Source organism: Camelus ferus, chromosome 11 (assembly GCF_009834535.1).
Source record: "Camelus ferus isolate YT-003-E chromosome 11, BCGSAC_Cfer_1.0, whole genome shotgun sequence".
Lineage (NCBI taxonomy): Eukaryota > Metazoa > Chordata > Mammalia > Artiodactyla > Camelidae > Camelus > Camelus ferus.
The window spans coordinates 65104898-65125319 of record NC_045706.1 but is presented as its reverse complement, the minus strand read 5'-3'; the positions used below and the strand labels follow the sequence as shown (position 1 = coordinate 65125319).

At 38.9% G+C, this 20422-nt stretch overlaps 1 protein-coding gene across 6 annotated transcripts in view; it reads right to left on the bottom strand.

Annotated features, from left to right (window-relative positions):
• Positions 1-17177, bottom strand: part of ZNF37A (zinc finger protein 37A) — a 48870-nt gene extending 31693 nt beyond the window's left edge. For 2 of the 6 annotated variants that reach the window (XM_032491789.1, XM_032491793.1), the window contains exon 1: positions 15082-16713. In XM_032491789.1, the coding sequence (XP_032347680.1) occupies positions 15082-15162 (81 nt within the window). In that variant the 5' untranslated portion in view covers positions 15163-16713. The other 4 variants (XM_032491791.1, XM_032491790.1, XM_032491792.1 and 1 more) reach the window with 4 other exon arrangements.
• Between the last annotated feature and the right edge of the window lie 3245 nt (positions 17178-20422).

Below are 20422 nucleotides of genomic sequence, written 5' to 3'. Positions count from 1 at the left end.
AGGGGTAAAATGTCTAGTTACATGTTCTTTACCAAAAACATACTCATAAAGAACATGGAAAACCTTATGAAGGTGCAATACCCTCATGGTGCAAACCCCTCAAGTACATCAAAGAAAGGAACAGCTGACTGGTGAATGAGAACATATCCTTTTACAAGTCAAGGGGTTTTCAGTTACAGTCGCCCATGTCTGAGGATGCAGAACCCGCGGATACAGAGAACCACCTAAGGAGCATCAGTCACTTTTGGTGTCCTTGGAGGGGACCCTGGACCCAGTCCCCTGCAGATACCAAGGGGTGACTATACTTGATTTCAATTAAATTAAAAGAGAACCTAATCAGAGTTATCAGTTGATAGATCATTTAAAGTATTTTTTCTTTGATAGATCTTTGGTGGCTTGTAATTCAGGAGCAATTCAAAAAATTGAGAGGCATTACTATAACAAAACTCCATTCACTCACATCTACTGATTTATGCAAACAAGCTTTCTCATTGCTTACATGAGAGTTGAGTTGAACTTGGAGTAGAATTAATGCTAAACTGTTTTTCATTGTAGTAATTCTCATCCATAATAAAACACACCAGTTTCTAAAAAAATCCATCAAACTTCATCTCTGTAAGATGTGTTTCCAATAAAACTTTACTTTTGTGTGTAATACTTATTCATAAATATCTGAAATATATGTTTTGATTAGTTGGAATAATAAAACAGTTTTATCATGACAGGAAAATTTTTAACCCTTAAATCTCAGTTTTTTCATATTTTTTTTTTTACTACAGGAAGTGTGATAAGGTGATCAATAAAACAGCTGCAATTTTTAAAGAAAAAGAATATGAAGCAGAATTCTGTGTGCACCTCAGTTATAAGACTTTTACAATATTCTATCAGTGTCCTCACCTCCGACTCCTACCCCACTGAGAATGGCTCCCTTGTAAAGGCCCACAGTTCATTTTTCTTAGAACCTACAGTATATATAGCAAAGGGCATGTAGTAGATTCTCATAAGTAGTTGATGAATGAATAACTGAATTAAATTTTAAAAAAATTAATTACAAGGACAGACATTTTGTGATAAAATTAGTTGAAGAGGTGAGTTTTTACACTTTACAAGTACATGGTATTTCCCAGAAACCTGGAGAGTTTAAAGATGGAAAATAATTCTAACTCCTATGTGAAAAATAATCCACCATATCCTGAGCCGCTGGAGATCCTCTGGATTCAATAACTACTTCTTGGTGATGTCTCTATTTTTGCTTGCTTTGCAACTTTGTAATACCCTAATATTGTACCCAAGTCTTCTAGTTATTTTGAGAATTTCTCCATGTACATCTATGTTGTAGGACTTTATAAATAAGTAAGACTATTTTTAACTTAATGGGCAAAGTATTCACTTGACAGAGGAAGATGAAGATAGTACAGTACAATGCAGAACTCACCTCCCCTCACAAACACATCAAAGCTACATCCATATGTGGAACAATTCTCACTTAAAACTAACTGGAGACTGGCAGGAGACTCCTGTACAACCAAGGCTATACAGAAGATCCACACAGAATATGGTTGTAAGGGAAGAGAAGTGATCAGGTTGAGACCTGTGCCCCTGAGAGAGGACACAGAAGAAAAGGGAGAATACACAGGTGGAGATGCTCCTCGGGGAGTTAGTGGTCAAGTCACATACTTGGCACCCTAGCATGGGGTCTGATACAGGGAAGGCAAGCCCCTTGGCCAGTTGGAGGGCCAGTAAGGTTAACAGCAGGGCTATGGGAAGCCTGGATTTCGCCAGTGTGGAACATGCACATGCCTGCTTGCTCCTGAAGCAAGGCAAAACACGCAGACTGAAAACTGCACATGTGGCTGCCTGGTTTCCTGTGACTGCTGCGGCAGGTCCTCAAGCCCAAGCCCAGCTAACGTTGGAGCCCCACTTGCTTTGTTTTGCAGCTCCACACTGGGATGAGGTCCCAGCTGTGTGTAACCCAGTCTGGCGCCTGAGAAGAGCAGGGGCGGCCATTACTGATGCTTACACAGTAAGCACATGAGAAGCACCTCTGATCGCCAGCTGAGGCCAAACAAACACAGCTGGCACCCAGACCCATGCTGGGGGCCCACACAGGCCCTATGTGCTCTGTGGTGCAGTTCCACACCAAGGCAAGGGTGGCAGAGGCCAAGGGAAAGCCAAGTTGTGAGGGAAAAAGGAGGCTCAGACCCAAAGCAGCATCTGAGCAAGGTGGCGGCATGCATTCCAGCTGCTTACCCAGGCTTATAACAGAAGCAGCCCAGATGTCTGCCCCAGCAGGACCACTGTGGCCTGTGCCCCAGTTCAAGCCAAATGCCCAACCTTGCTCCAGTGCTGCTCCCCTCTGGAGCAAAGGTACCAGTGCTGGAACCGGGGAGAGCACATACTTGGAGCCAGCTTGGACCTGACCTTCAGAGCTCCTAGTCCAGCAATATGTGACTCACACTCACTCCTAAGAGGGTGGAGACAGCCACTGAGCAAAGTGGAAGCCCGAGCTCAAACCTGGATCCAGCTATAGTCTCTCTATCTCCAGTAACACCTACTACCAAGGTGACAGCTGCCAGCACACCCTAAGGAAAGGCATAACTTGTGTTCAAGTCAGATCCAGCTATCCCATCAAATCCACTGGGTACACGCTGACTGTATGGGGATGCTTCCACATAAGGAAGCCTCTTCAAGACAGCAACACATAACTGTTTCACTTATCTCCTAGAGAGAGAAAATTAAGCAAAATTAGAAGACAGAAGAATCTGTCTCAAATGAAAGAGCAAGAGAAAACCCCTAAAAAAGTAACTATGGGCAGAAGACCTGAATAGACATGTTTCCAAAGAAGACATATGTATGGCCAACACATGTGTGAAAAGATGCTCAGCATTGTTAATCATCAGAGAAATGAGACATCACCTCACTCCTATCAGAATGGCTATTACCAAAGAGAATAAATATCAAACGTTGGAGAGCATGTGGAGAAAAGAGAATCCTCGGACACTGTTGGTAGGAATGTAAACTGCTGCAGCCACTGTGGAAAACAGTATGGAAGTTTCTCAAAAAATTTGAAAGTATAACCTAGCAATTCCATTCCTGTGTATATATCCAAAAAAAAATTAAAACACTAATTCAAAAAGACACATGCACTCAATGTTCATAGCAGCATTATTTACAATAGCGAAAAATATGGAAGCAACCTAAGTGTCCATTAACAGATGAACTGATAAAGAAGATGTGGTATATATATACACACAGTGGAATACTACTCAGCCATAAAAAAGAATGCAATCTTGCCATTTATAATAATATGGATGGTCTTGGAGGGTATTACGCTAAGTGAAATAAGTCAGACAGAGAAAGACAAATACTGTATATCACTTATTTGTAGAATATAAAAAAAACTAGTGAATATAACAAAAAAGAAATAAACTCACAGATATAGAGAACAAATCAGCAGTTACTAGTAGAACAAGGAAGTGGGAGGGGCATGATAGAGGTAGGGAATTTAAGGGGTATAAACTACTATGAATAAAATATATATATAATATATATAGGATATAAAATATATAGAGAGAAAATATTACTCAGCATTAAAAGAAGGAATTTCTGCTATTTATGACAATATGGATGGACCTTGAAGGCATTGTGATAAGTGTGATGTCAGACACAAGATACTGTATGATCTCACTTATATGCAGAATCTAAACAAAAATATAACAGTAAAAAACCCACCAAACTCCAAGGCAAAGAGATCAGATTAGTGGTTATCAGTGGCTGGGAGTGGAGGACTAAGGCGTGGAGAGAGGAAACTGGGTGAAGGTGGTCAAAAGTTACAAACTTCTCTTCTCTAGGTCCTTCATCATTCTAAGTGAAGCCAGAAAGAGAAACAAAAATACCACATGATATCACTCATATGTGGAATCTAAATACACAAACACACACACACACACACACACAAATGAACTTATTTACAAAACAAAAACAGACTCACAGACATAGAAAACAAATTTATGGTTATCAGGGGGAAAGGAGGTGGGAAGGGATAAATTGGGAGTTCCGAGATTTGCAGATACTAACTACTTTATATAAAATAGCTGAATAACAAGGTTCTTTTACATAGCACAAGGAACTATACTGAATATCGTGTAGCAACCTATAATGAAAAATATGAAAATGAATATATGTATGTATATGTATGATTGAAATATTATGCTGTACACCAGAAGTTGACACAACATTGTAAACTAACTATACTTCAATAATAAATAAAATAGATTTTTAAAAAAGCTACAAACTTCCAGTTGTTAAGTTAAACAGGTACTGGGGTTGTAATGCATAACATGATGATTACAGTTCACACAATGTATGGTATATATGAAAGTTTGAGTAAATTCTAAGAGTTACATCACAAGGGAAAAAAATTTTCTGAAATGTGTATGAGATGATGGATATTAAACAAACCTTTTGTAATATCTGTTTCATGACATGTGTAAGTCATGTTGAACACTTTGGACTTTATGGTTGTAGGTCAATCATATTTCAATAGAACTGGAAATAGAGGAGAAGTCAGATCAAAATGGCAGAACAGAAGGATGTGGAGCTCACTTCCTCCCACAAATGCATCAAAACTGAACCTACATGTGGAACAGTTCTCACAGAATACCTGCTGCATGCTGGTAGAAGATCTCATTAGACCAAAATCCCAAGGATTTCCACATAACAAGGTAGAATGAAGGGGAAAAGTGGAATCAGATTGGGACCTGCACCCCTGGGTGGGAGCTGTGAAGGAGGAGAGGTTTCCTCACCCTGGGAAACCCCTTCACCAGCATGGAGCTCAACCAGGACAGAAAGGGAGCTTCAGAGGCTCAGAGGAGAGGGCAGCAGCCAGTGTGCAGCAGGCAGAAGAGAAAGAGGCTGGCACAGAGGGTTCATGCCACCTCATTGCATTCCCCAGCCCAAGAGGTGTGTCTGCATGTGCGTGCAGGGGCTGGGTGCTGAAACTAAGGCTTCAGAGCTCAGATCTGGGGAGAGGACTAGGGTTGGCTGTGCAGGGACAGCCTGAAGGGGCTAGAGCCTGCTCTGGGCCACAAGCAGGGGCATGCGCAGGAAGAAGGTTGGGTCCACCGTGGAAGCCCCGGTGTTAACACTCATGCTCAGAGAGGGGCAGGGCGGCCACAGCAGCCTCACTCACAGGGCGCTCACGGCAGGCGGCGGCTCCACCCATAGTCCCGTAAGCACGCCAGCGCCGGTGGGAGGCCGCGCTCAAATCCAAGCGATCCCCAGAGGCTGTGCAACTTCAGAAGCAGGGCTGAAATCAGAGTGTCCCAGAGGCTGTGTGACCCCCAGATGTATACAACCATGGGCACTCTGTAAACCCAGTGCTTGCAGGAGATCTGAGCAGAGCTGGTGCTTCCCTTGCCTGGGGAGGTCTGGCTGTAGGCCCTGGGAGCTTGCGCCGGCAGACGCCAGGCTGGGGTCTGGGCTGACCCAGCAGCGCCCACAGCAGGTCCAGGTGCATGACTGCGGCAGGCCTGGGCCTCAGCTCAGCAGTTCTGCGCCAGCAGATCTGTGCTGGTGGTTTTGTAAGCACACCATCTAAGGGACACCCAGGCTGAGGGCCTGAATTCCCACGGTTGAAGCGGGGCCGAGGGCAGTGTCAAAAACTGTGTACTTCCTGAGCCACACAACAGGTGACTGGCGACACCTTGGAGCACACTTCCTGGGGGACAGCTACTGCAGAGGAACACTAAGTAGCTCCTCTCCCAGTGGGAGCACTCCAGGCCTGCCTACACACACTGCAGTTCAGTAAGGCATCTAGGGGCATCCACCCAAACAACTAGGAAGTAGACCCGCCCCCAACAGAGCTGTGACAACCACAGAGCAAAAGGGAGATCCTACCCAACACCCAGTGCAGGCTCTGGTAACCACAGCAACAATCACACCCCATATCAAGGGAATAACATCAAGCACACACTGAGGAAGAATGTGGGAGGCATCCATACTAAAAACAACCCTCATACTAAAAATACTAGACTCACAGAGGCTACACAGGGCCACTCCCACATAAAAAAGCCCTTCAAGACCATAGCAGATAACCGTTTCACCTAGACTCAGAGTCAGAGCAATATAAGTAAAATGAAAAAGCAGAGGGACCACTACCAACTTAAGAAACAAGAGGATTCTGCTGAAAGAATAAACAATGTAACAGACCTCTCCAGCCTACCAGAACTTGAGTTCAAAAAGGAGGTAATGAAAACATTGAAGGAATTAAGAAAGTCTATTGATGGGAATGCAGATCACTGTAACAAGGAACTGGAAACTATAAAGAGGAGCCAATTAATTCAGAAAACTCATTTGCTGAGACAAAAACTGGCTAAAGGCAACAAACAGCAAACTGGATAATGCAGTGTGAATGAATAAGTGATTTGGAAGATAGAATAACAGAAATTACCCAGTCAGTACAGCAGACAGAAAGACAAATGAAAAAATTTTAAAAAATGAAAGCAACATACCAGACCTATGGGATAATATAAAGTATCCCAATCTAAGCATAATGGGGATCCCAGAAGGAGAACAAAGAGAAAGGAGATAAAAAATGTGTCTGAAGAAATTATAGCTGAATACTTCCCAAACCTAAAAAAGGAAAGAGATATCCAGGTACAGGAAGCACTGAGGATCCCATACAAGATGAAGCCAAAAAGACCTATAATAAGACAAATTGTAATTACAATGGTCAAAGTTAAAGAGAAGATTTTAAAGGTGGCAAGAGAAAAACAAAGAGTTAATTACAAAGGAATTCCCATAAGGCTACCAGTTAATTTCTCTACAGAAATGTTGCAGGCCAGAGAGGAGTAGCAAAATATATTAAAGTCCTGAAGAAAAAAACCTGCAATCTATGATACTCTACCTAGTCACATTATCATTTACAATAGAGGGAGAGACAAAAAATTTCTCAAATAAAAACTAAAACAATACAGGAACACTATGCCTATCCTAAAAGAAACAGCGAAAGCTCTTCTCTAAACAATAAAGAAGCAGGAAGCTATAGAAAAGAAAAAACCACAAATGGAAATGTGATAACTACAGTGAACAGAAAAAAGAAATAAATATGAAGATGCAAAAGAGGACATCAAAATCATAAAATGTGGGGGAGGAGAGTAAGAAAATGTAGATTTTTTTTTTTTTTTTTAGAATGTGTTTGAGCCCCTATGACTACCAATCTAAAGGAAACAGATACAGTAATGGGTTAACATACTTGAAAAAAAGGGTAACCACAAATCAAAAACATACAATAGAGTCACAAAAGCAAAAAGAACAGAACACGAGCATAATACAAAACAAAACCATCAAAACACAATATGAAAAACAAACAAGAACAAAGAAAAAGTACAAAATCAATCAGAAAACAAGGTTTAAAATGGCAATAAATACATATCTATCAATAATTACTTTAAATGTCAATGGACTAAATGCTCCAAGCAAAAGACACAGAGTTGCATACAGGATAATAAAACAAGAGCCTACAATATGCTACCTTAGGGTAAAGCACACACACAGTTAAAGGATGTAAAATGATATTTCATTGTAAAAAGAAATGACAAGAAAGTGGAGGTATCAATATTCATATCAGACAAAATAGACTTTAAAATAAGACCATAAAAGAAGGACACTATGTAATGATAAAAGGAACAATACAAGAAGGGGATGTTACAATCATTAACATACGCGCTTGCAATACAGGAGCACCTAAATACTAACAGACATAAAAGTAATACATATATATATTTATACACACACACACACACACACACACATATACACACACACATATGTACAGATGTAAAGGGAGAAACTAATGGGTTTATAGTAAGAGTAGGAGACTTTAACACTCACTCACATCAATGGACAGATCTTCCAGACAGAAAATCAAAGAGAAATTCTCAATTATACAATAGAACAGTTAAACCTAATTGATGTTATCAGAACATTACCTCCCCTCCAAAACCAGAATATACATTCTTTTCAAATGCACATGGACAATTGCTAGGATTGAACACATACTATGAAACAAAAGACTCAACAAATTTAAGAGGATAGAAATTATTTCAAGCATCTTTTCTGACCACCGTGACATAAAAATAGAAATCAACTACAGCAAGAAAAATGAGGAAAAAACTGACTGCATGGAGACTAGACAACATGCTAGTAAAAAAACCCAATGGGTCAATGATGAAATCAAAGAGAAAATTAAAAAATATCTTGAGACATATGACAAAGAAAGCACAACCACACAAAATCTATGGGACGTAGCTAAAGAAGTCCTAAGAGAGAAGTTTATAGTGACACTATAGGCTTTCCTCAAAAAATAAGAAAAATATCAAACAACTTAACCTACCACCTAAAAATTTTTTAAAAATAAGAACAAAATCTAAGTCAGCAGAATGAAGGAAACAATAAAGATTAGAGAGAAAATAAATAAAATAGGTATTTTAAAAACAGCAGAGAAAAAATTTTTTTAAACCCAAAAGCTGGTTCTTTGGAGGGGCAAACAAAATCAACAAACCTCTGGCCAGGCTCACCAAGAAAAGAGAAACCCCAAATACACAAAATAAGAAATGAAAGAAGAAAAATAACAACCAGTACCACAGAAATCCAAAAAACCACAAGAGAATACTATGAACAATTATATGTCAACAAGCTAGAAAACCCAGAAGAAATGGAAGTTTCTAGAAACACACAGCCCACCAAACTGAACTAGAACAAACAGATAATCTGAACAGACCAATCACCAAAAGTGAAATAGAATCAGTAATTTAAAAAAAAAAAAGAAAAAGAAAGAAAAGAAAAACAAAACAAAAAAACTTCCCTGCAAACAAAAGTCCAGTACCGGATGGCTTCACTGGGGAATTCTACCAAACATACAAAGAAGAAATTATACCAATTCTTCTCAAATTCTTCTAAACGATTGAAGAGGAGTCTCATTCTGTGAAACCACCATCACCCTGATACAAAAGCCAGACAAAGACACTACCATTATCACCGATGAACAGAGATATAACATTCCTTAACAAAATATTAGCAAACAGAACACAACTACACATAAAAAAGATCACACAAGTTGGATTCATCCCAGGGACACAAGGATAGTTCAACATACGCAAATCAATCACCATGATACACCACATCAAATAAAGAAAGGGGAAAAAAATCACATGATCATCTCAAGAGATGCAGAAAATGCATTTGATAAAATTTAACACACATTTATGGTAACAACTTTAACCAAAGTGGGTACAGAGGGAATATATCTCAACATAATAAAAGCTTTTTATGACAAACCCACAGCCAACATAATATTTAACAGTGAAAAGTTGAAAGCTTTTCCACTAAATCTGGTACAAGACAAGGATGCCCACTCTCACCACTTCTATTCAATATAGTATTGGGAAGTCCTGGTCACAGCAATCAGACAAAAAAAAAAAAAAAAAAAAAAAAAGAAAAAGAAAAAGAAATAAAAGGGATCCAAATTGAAAGAGAAGAGTTAAAATTGTCATTATATGAAGATGATATAATATTACATATAGAAAATGCTAATGACGCCACACAAAAACTACTAGAGCTAGTAAATGAATTCAGCAAGAATTATTCAGATATAAGATTAACATAAAGAAATCAGTTGCATTTCATTACACTAGCAACGAAATATCAGAAAAGGAAAGTCAAAAAAGTCTCTTTTTAAAATCACATCAAAAATAAATAAAGCATTTAGTAATAAACCTGACCAAGAAGGTGAAAGACCTAAAGCCATCTACAGATGTAATGCGATCCCTAACAAGTTACCCAGGACATTTTTCCCATAACTAGAACAAATAATCCTAAAATGTATTCAGAACCCTGAAAGATCCAGAATTGCCATAGCAATCGTGAAGAAAAAGAACAAAGCTGGAGGTGTAACACTACAGTAATCAAAACAGCATTGTACTGGCATAAAAACAGACATATGGATCAATGGAACAGAATAGCCAATAAATAAACCCACACACAAATGGTCAATTACTCTTCAACAAAAGAGGCAAGAGAATGGAGAAAAGACAGCCTCTTCAGCAAATGATGTTGCAAAAGCTAGACAGCTGCATGCAAATCAATGAAGTTAGAATACTCCCTCACACCATACACAAAAATAAACTCTAAATGGATTGACGATTTAAACATAAGACATGACGACATTAAAGTCCTAGAAGAGAAATTAGGCACAACATTTTCTGACATAAGCTGTACCAATGTTTTCTTAGGTCAGTCTCTCAAGGCAATAGAAATAAAAGCAAAAACAAACAAATGGGAGCTAATCATACCTATAAGCTTTTGCACAGCAAAGGAAACCATAAATAAAATGAAAAGACAACATATGGAATGGGAGAAAATATTTGCAAACAATGAAACTGACATGGGATTAATTTCCAAAATATACAAATAGCTCATACAATTCAAAAATAACAACCAAAAATACAACCCAATCAAAAAATAGGAAGAGGACCTAAACAGACACTTCTCCAAATAAGACATACAGATGGCCAACAGGCACATGAAAACATGCTCAATGTCACTAATTATTAAAGAAATGCAAATCAAAACCACAATGGGGTACTACCTCACACTGGTCAGAATGGCCATCATTAAAATAATACAAATAACAAATGCTGGAGAGAATGTGGAGAAAAGGGAACCCTTCTACACTGTTGGGAGGAATGTAAACTGGTGCAGCACAATGGAAAACAGAATGGAGGTTCCTTAAAAAACTAAAAGCAGAGTTTCATATGATCCAGAAATCCTACTCCTCAACATATATCTAGAGAAAACTATAATTCAAAAAGATACATGCACCCCAATGTTCATAGCAGCACTATATACAACAGCCAAGACATGAAAGCAACCTAAACGTTCATTAGCCGATGAATGGATCAAGAAGATGTATATATACAGAATTGAATATTACTCAGCCATAAAAAGAATGAAATAATGTCATTTGCAGCAACATGGATGGACCTAAAGATTATCACATTAAGTGCAGCAAGTCAGAATGAGAAAGACAAATTCCTTATGATATCACATACATGTGGAATCTAAAATATGACACAAATGAACTTATTGACAAAACAGAAACAGACTCTCAGACATAGAAAACAAACTTATGGTTACCAAAGGGGAAAGAGGATGGGGGAAGGTAAATTAGGAGTCTAGGATAAGCAGATACAAACTACTATATATAAAACAGATAAACAACAATGCCTTACTGTACACCACAGTGAACTATACTCAATATCCTGTAATAAGACACTATGAAAATAATATGAAAAAGAATATGTGTATATATGTAGAACTGAATCTCTTTGCTTTATACCAGAAACTAACACAATGTTGTAAATCAACTATAATTCCATAAAAAATAAGTTTCAAAAAATGAAAATAAAACTGATGTGGAAATCTTGGGGTAAAATAGTAGAGTAGGGAAACCCAGAATTCCATCCCTCCTGTAAAGCAATGATTAAACTAGAAAAAACTCTCAGAATCAAGTTTTTCAGAACTCTGCAATTAACAAAAAACCTGGAATAACCGAGGCATTCCTGGTTTGGCTTGCTGGTGCCAGAGTGGTCAATACAGGCACACCTTGTAGACATTTCAGGATCAGTTCCAGATCAATGCACTAAATTCAGTAACATGCATTTTTTGGTTTCCCAGTACATATAAAAGTTATTTTTACACTATACTGTAGTCTCCTACATGTGAAGTAGTGTTACATCTCTTAAAATGTACATACTTTAATCAAAAAATACTTTATTGCTAAAAAATGCTAACCATCATCTGCGCTTCCAACAAGTCACAATCTTTTTGCAATGGTAACATCAAACGTCACTGATCACAGATCACCATAACAAATATAATAATAATGAAAATGTTTGAAATACTGAGAATTACCAAGAAGTGAGCAAATGCTTCTGGAAAAATGGCACAAACAGACCTGTTCGATGCAGGGTTGCCACAAACCTTCAATTTATAAAAAATGAAGTATCTGCAAAGCACAATAAAACAAGGTACGACTATATGTACCTTATTTTCAAAGAATTGTGTTTTGACCTTCCAGGGGCTCCCTGAGAACACCTACAACTCAATAACCAAACCCCCCCCCAAAAACAACAAAAAAAAAACAAAAACAAAAAACCCACTATTTTAAAATGAGCAAAGGACTAAAACAGACATTTCTCCAAAGAAAATATACAAATGGCCAATAAGTTTATGAAAATATGCTCAACATCACTAATCATTAGGGAAATGCAAATCAAAAGCACGATCAGATACTACTTTACACCCATTATGACAGCTGCTATCAAAAAACCAGAAAACAACAAGTGTTGGTGAGAATGTATAGCAATTGGAACCCTTGTGCACTGTTGGGAATATAAAATGGTATAGACGCTGTGGAAAACAGTATGGTGGTTCCTCAAAAAATTAAAAATATAATTACCATGTGATCCAGCAATACCATTTCTTAGTATTTATCCAAAAGAATTGAAAGCAGAGTCTCAAAGAGATATCTGTACACCCATGTTCATAGAAACACCATGCACAATAGCCAAAACGCAGAAGCAAACCAAATATCCAACAACAGACGAATGAATAAACAGAATGTGATATATATACACAATAGAATATCATTCAACCTTAAAAAAGGAAGAAAATTCTGACACATACTACAACATGGATGAACCCTGAAGACATTACACTTTAAGTAAAATAAGCCAGTCACAAAGTCACTTCCCTTAACATGAACTATCAAGAGTAGTCAAACTCACAGAAACAGAAAGTTGAATAGGAGGCAGAGAGGAATGGGGAGTTTCTGTTTAATGGGTACAGACTTTGTTTTACAAGATGAAAATGCTTTGGAGGTTGGTTGCACAACAGTGTAAATAAACTTAACACTTCTGAACTGTACACTTAAGAAGACTACGATGATTCAAAAAAAACAAAAAACAAGGATGCCTGCTTTGGCCATTTATATATTCAACACTGTACTAGAAATTCTAGCCAGAGCAAATAGGTCAGTAGGTAGGTATTCAGGTGGGTAGGTAGGTAAATAAATAAATGGCATTCAAACTGGAAAGGAAGAAGTACAATTGTCTCTTATTTGCACATAACATATATAGAAAATTCTAAAGAATCTACAAATAAACTATTAGAACTAGTGAATAAATTCAGCAAAGTTGTAAGATACAAGATCAACACTTAAAAATCCATTGTATTTCTACACACTATCAATAAGCAATCAAAAAGGAAGTTAAGAAAACAATTCCATTTACAACAGCATCTAAAATAAAATACTTAAGAATAAATTTAAGCAAGGATGTCTAAGATCTGTACATTAAAAACTACAAAACATTGCTGAAAGAAATTAAAAACCTAAATTAATGGAAAAACACCTCATGTTCATAGATTCTAAGACTTACTATTCTTAAAATGGCAATATTCCCCAAAGTGGTCTACAGATACAATGCAATCCTTATCAAAATTTCAACAGCCTTTTGTGTGGAAATAGAAAAGCTAACACAAAATTCATGACTTGCAAGGGACCTTGCTGTGGAACAGTTTGGCAGTTTCAAATTAAGTTAAACACACACTTATCACATGATCCATCCATTTCACTCCTAGGAAAGAACTGAAAATAGGTCTCCTCACAAAAACTTGTTCAAGAATGCTCACAGCAGCACTATTCTCAATAACCAAAAATGGCATCACCCACAAATGCCCATCAATTACATATATATATATATATATACACACACACACACATATATACAATGGAATATTTACTCAGTCATAAAAGGGATGAAGAAGTAATGTAAGTTACAACATGCATGGGTCTTGAAAACATAAGTGAAAGCAGCCACACACAAAAGGCTACATGACTCCATTTATATGGGCTATCCAGAATAGGCAAGTCCGTAAACAGGAACAGATATGCAGTTGCTAGGGGCTGGGGTAAATGGGGAGTAACTGTTAATTAAGTTATGGTACTGTTTATTAAGGGCATAGGGTTTCCTTTTGGTGTGAGGAAGAGATTTTAGAAGTAGATGGTGGCTAAGGTTGCACATTGTTAATGTACAAAATGCCACTGAATTCTACTTTTTAATGGTTGAACTGTGAATTTCATGTCACGTGTATTTTACCACAATTAAATAAGAGGGGAATCCCTTATCAGACTCTATAAAGATTTACATTCTGCCCAGTCCTCAGGATTGTCACAAAGCCTCATCCTACTAACCATCCTAGGTCGCCCTGGTCTACCCAGACCTGTCCCTTCTCTGAAAAATCATGAGTCCTAACGTTGGCTCAATTCATTTGAATTATTTATCACGTATGTTCTTTTGACATCTCTTAACTTGTCCCCTGGATTGGATAAGAATCATTCACTTTATTCCTAACACTTCTTTACGTAATGTTAAGGCTGTCTCTGGAAGGTTCACAGTGTCACCTAATGAAGCCTCTCAAAAAACTTTTTATGTCCTAGTTTCACAACTCAGTAAGATCGTAAGATTCACATTTACCTACATGGCATTGTTGCCCTACTACTGATCTGCTACTCTGTATTAGAAGTTAGCAAACATTTTCAGTAAATATCCACACAGCAAATATTTTAGGCTTGTGAGCCATACAGTCTCTCCCACAATCACTCAGCTCTGCCCTTGTGATGTATGTACATGTAAAGCAGCCACAGCCATAAATGAATGAGCATGACTGTGTCCCAATAAAATGTTACAGACACTGAGACTGGAACTTCATAAAATTTTCACATCACAGAATATTACTCTTGATTTGTTTGTTTCTCAATCATCTAAAAATTCTAGTTTATGGGCCATGATAAAACAGGCAGCATGCTGCACTTGGCCCATGGACTGCAATTTGCTGACTTCCGCTCTCTATTTTTCCTGATGTTAACTTATTCATTTCTACTATTTCATTTCAATGTACATTTTATAAACCTCAAATAATCACTGTTAAGCAAAACTGTGCATAAATTAAACAGCTCACCTGGGATGTGATCATTTTCTGCTGGTCCTGGAAGAGAGTGCAGAACTGTAAGGGTACAGCTGAGAAAGAAGGAAAGGTCATGAGAGATGTCACCTGCCAAAAAACACCACATAGTACCTGGCAAACACCTCAGAAAGGAAGACACCTTGAGAAGGGGCAGAAAGGTTAACAGTCAGGAAGGGAGTACTCTGTGTCCATGCATGACCCTGTATGACTACGCAGTGCTTGGACACGCTAGTTTTCAAATGTAAATACATTTGTTTCCTGCTAATTTATTAACAATGTATGCGCTGACCCAGAAAAATGTAAACACATTAAACTAATTCAGCCAATTAGGAAAAGCCAAGGAATGGAATATAATGCTTTCCTTAAAACTGATGCTGAGCAAAAATACAGATCAAAAATGTGTAATGTTCATCACAAAACAGAAAATCCCAACAAGACTCTGAAAAAGGGGAGGGGGTATTTTAAAGGACTGGTCTCTCTTGGAAGGAAAAAAAAAATTCCTCTTAATTTGGTTTCAGGTTCTCAAAAGTATCTTTTGACAAAAACAAAACAAAACAAAACAAAACTGGTTTTGATTTATCTGTTGTCAAAACATAAAAAACCTGTCTGAACTATCAAGAGACTCAATGTCTGCTCTTGATTCTGCCGTAATAAAATGTGTGACTGTAACCACTTAATACTTTACGCCCACTTCCTGCCCACACTATCCCCACACCGTCTTTTAAGTAAAGCAGAAATAGACCTGTCATGCAGTAGCACCTCTGATTCTCTAACATCAGTACAGAAGAGGCATCAGCGTATCTCTAGTTGTGGTGTAGTGTGGGCGCAGCTTAGAGCCCAGAAACAGTGAAGGGATGAAGAAGGTAATTCCCTTCCCTGTGGCTGGTAAGCTCTTCCTTCCACACGATGCTTTCATAACTCCCCAAGAAACAGTATCTTCTGTTCCTTTTGCCTTGCCCTCCTAACCCAGCCACAGCTTACACCTCTTCTGAAAGTTGGCCCAAAGCATCCACCGTCACCCAGTCTGTGACAGTCTGCGTGTGACAGTGGTTCTGGCAGGAGGACCCAAATTGCTTCTGGCTGAGCAGTAAGAGCCCCTTCCACTTGGGCTCTGGATCTGTACTGAAGTCTTCGGCCAACTGACTGTCCTACCAGGGATTCCTGCTCCTGGAACCCCCTTCTTACGTCACAAAAGCTGCTTTGTTGCAAGAAACCCTGACCCAAACCAGTTGGAATATTCACCCAAAATCTAAAGCTCCAGGATCTTCCTGTCAGCCTGAATTACAAGCAGGACCACCTGTAAAAGCAACCTGGCGCTACTGAGAACACTGGCAATGCTGGGGTGGCGGCGGTCAGAGGAACCTGGACGCGTCTGTTTATGTGCCAGGCTCATAAGTTCTTTAGAAACAAGAAGAAATTCCCCAAATCCAATGCCGCATTCACTTCAAAGTGATTTCCTCGGGGGGGTTGGAGCCATGAAGCTGCTAACTGCTGCGACTGACTCATGCTCAGGTTTCACGCTGGGCAGAGAAGGAGGTATGGACTCTATCCTTCCTCCTGCCCCTGCGCCGGTCGCCACTTCGGATTCCTATCTCCTCTCTGAGCCTGTTTCACCATTAAAATGGGACACGACACTGACGGCAGGTGGTTGGGAGGATGAAGTGAGATCTCGAGCGAAAAAAACCCCACAGTTCTCCGCTGAGATGAGAACTGCCTACGAGCGCCCGAAGCCAGAGTCCGCGCGAGGTCGCACCGAGGCCTCGGACCACCCTTCCCCCCTGAGATGAGAAAACTCAGCTTCACCTGGTAACAAGCGCTGGGACGCGCCGGTTCTCCTCAGGTGCATGAAAACGCAGCTGGATACACACCAAGGTCAGAGGATAAAGCCGTTTCTCACTTACCCGTCTCGTGTGGAGGCCGCTGCTCCACCCGCCCAACCCTCAGGGGGCTCAACAGCGCGTCCTAGTCAGCGCCCCTACCTTCCCCCGCCAGAGGCTCGGGCACCGTCTCCTCGCGAGACGGCAGACGCAGAACGGGAACACACGGGCAAGTGGGGGGAGGGGAAATGGGGGCAGCGCACATGCGCAGAAAGCCCAGAGCGACTGCCTTGTCCTGGGCCAGAAAACTCAGGGTGCTGAAAGCCCTCCAGCCAGCTCAGTTGGAAAGGGGTTTGTGACTTCCAGCACACTGGGTAGAACTGTCAGGTTTAGCAAATAAAGCTCAAGCCGTGAGACATACTTTTATTTGTTGTTCATCTGAAATAAATGATAAGTATTTAAATTACATGTCTGTTTCATTAGTTATATTTCCCTGATGTGTTGTCTTTGCTTAACAGTTCTTTGTTTTGCAGATTTCAGTTACAGAATTTCTTCCATAGTCAATTGACATTGTTCCATTTACATTGTCACATGTCTTCTACAGTGGTCACATCTCACTTACTTTGTTCTTTGTCCATTGGACATTCGTTAATGAGAAAACACACAACTTTAGCATTACGAACATATAATGGCATTAAGTTAACAACTCTGGGAACTGCTTTGCAAATTGATTCATTGAAACACATAATAACATCACTTATGGCACAACTTGCCTTTTCCATCCTTCAGGATTATGTTGGATCTCTTGATTAATGGCTTCTTAACATGTCCACTGACAAAAGAGAACTTTTATGTCAACTTTTCCCTTGCCTTTTTAACACTACATACGATAATTCCACTTGTCTCTGTGTTAGAAGAGCAATTAGTAACATCCATGTAAAACAATCAAATTCTTCAAGAGATGAAACTCATTTCAAAATACAGTCATGGCAGGTACAATAATGATTATCCACAAACCGGAATTTATTTTCCTATTCATAACTAATGTTATCCCTTTTAAGAACAGTCTGACAGGAAGATTTCACCAAGTTCCACTAAACAATGGAATATCTCAATAACACGTTTTTCTCTCAATTTCTATAATTCTATTGCTAAAGAGATATTGAAAACGGTAAGAAGGAATAAGCAAATTGGCTTCAATGTATTATTCAAAAAATAAACAATAATTTGGGGCCTTTCCTTGAAAATTAGAATATTAGTTCAGTGCTTTAAATTAACTGAGAACTCTTCCAGCTGTGTTTGTTAGCGTGCCAATGAGTTTCTGAATGCAAGAGAAATAAAAAATACTGAATGCCAACAAAAATCTTTTATTCACTCAATTCAAACAGTATAAATACTGAAGTCAGAGAACAACTTCATGACAGTTACTTCAACATTAATAGAAAGGACAAGAGAAGCTGTCATAGAGGAGAACAAATCTGACTCTACATTGGATCTGTTCCTTTAGTTTTAACCACTGTGCCCTGCTTTCTAGGCTCGGTCTTGCTAGCTCTGCACCTTTTGTGAAACAATGTTGCCTTTAGCCTGAAATATATAGGAGAACCTATTCTCAGGGCTCTGACCTTTAAGGATGTTAGCACTTCTGCACTTATGTGGAGATGGCAAGCTGCAAAATAGAGAATGACCTTTGTTTGGTTGGAAGTTTACAGGGACACCAGGACCTGGCCCACATGGACAGCTGCAAGAACAAAGAATGCCTGCAGCAAGAAGTTTGCAAAAACCAACTACATGCCTTCCCTCCACTTTTTTTTCTCATATAAAATGAGCCTGTATTCTAACTAAAGCAGGATGGTTCTCCAATACATTAGTTGGCCATTCCTCTCCATCTATTGGCTTTCTGAATAAAGTCGCTATTCCTTGCCCCAACACCTTGTCTCCTGATTAATTGGCCTGTCGTGCAGTGAGCAGAACGAGTTTGAGCTGGGCAGCAAAGCTATTTGAACAGAAAGCATTATGCAGAATATGGGCAGAACAGTCAACATCTTCCGTAGAATCATTCATGCTTTGTTTCAGCTTGGAATAAACATTTTTGCACCTTTATGCAAACATCCATCAAAATTTGTATTTGTTTTACCACCAGCAAGAGTCTTGTAGAAGTAAGAGTTAAATGTGTATTTTCTGCATTGCAATTGCTTGCATCCAAGGCTGTGTGGAAAAAAAAGATGAGGCATTTAGAACATTGATCATCTCTGTAATCATAAGTGAAGCTATTATTTGTGGTGTTTTTGCAGTGGATTTTATCCTGGCACTTGACATTTTGGTTGCAACTTTGGAATCAGAAAGTACTTCTGGCAGCAGTGTGTTCAGTCATTTGAGCTGAAAGACTGATGATGATACGTGGTGTGGAGTGTATTCACAACTTCTGCAACTACTGTATCTCAGTCTGAATTCCTATTGATCAAAAAATTATTTTATCACTTTCTATAGTACTAACTGAGGAAATAATACATCTCTTATGCTTAGCTGTTAGTATATAACTCAATCAGTTATCCAACATGATCAGTTATCTAGGGGGGGAAGTTCTGGTAACTGACTTAGCCGAGAAAGCTACCTACACATTGGGGATCAGAAATTGGTGGACTTGACATTTGGTTTCCAATTGCCTGTATATGACCTTAAAAGCTTACTCTGCTGATACAATTTTAGCCAACTCCAAACTAACAACAATGTCATTCTCCTGGGCTTTCCTTCAATTAGATGCCCCACCTGTTTTCCATCCCAGTTGCTCCTCAAAGACTAACTTAGAGATCCATTTAGGAATCTATTGGCTGGATCAGAATTTGAAAAGGAGTTGTTTGAGGAGACAACTATGCCTCTCATTTATACCATCTATTTGAGACCTAGCAGGGACATGAAATTTCTATTGCATGCTTTTTCCAAGAGCCCAGAATGTGTATTTTGAGAAGTAAAATGTGTGCCTTGGATCCTATTAGCAATGTCTATAACTTCAAAGGAAAAAAGGAATATCATGGCAAGGCCTTGTATATGTAGAGACATATGATTTTTATTTATATTTTTGATTTATACACTCATTCCTCAGGATCCACAGGGATTGGTTCCAGGGATTCCTGTGGACACCAGAATTCACAGATGCTCAAGTCCCTTATAGAAAATGGATTAGTATTTGCATATAATCTACACAATTTTAAAACACCTCTAGGTTACTAATAATACCTAATACAATGTAAATAGTTGCAAATACAATGCAAATGTTATATAAACAGTTGTCAGCACAATGCAAATTCAAGTTTTGCTTTTTGGAAATTTCTTGAATTTTTAAAAATATTTTCAATTCATAATTGGTTGAATTGTGGATGTGGAATCCATGGATGTGGAACCCAGGGACACGGAGGGCCTACTATATTTATATTTTGGGTATCTGTGAGGCAAGAGGTTCACAGAGCTCTTTATCCTGAAGGAGTCAGCTCTTAGGCAATGTCCCAATAGTTCTAATAAAC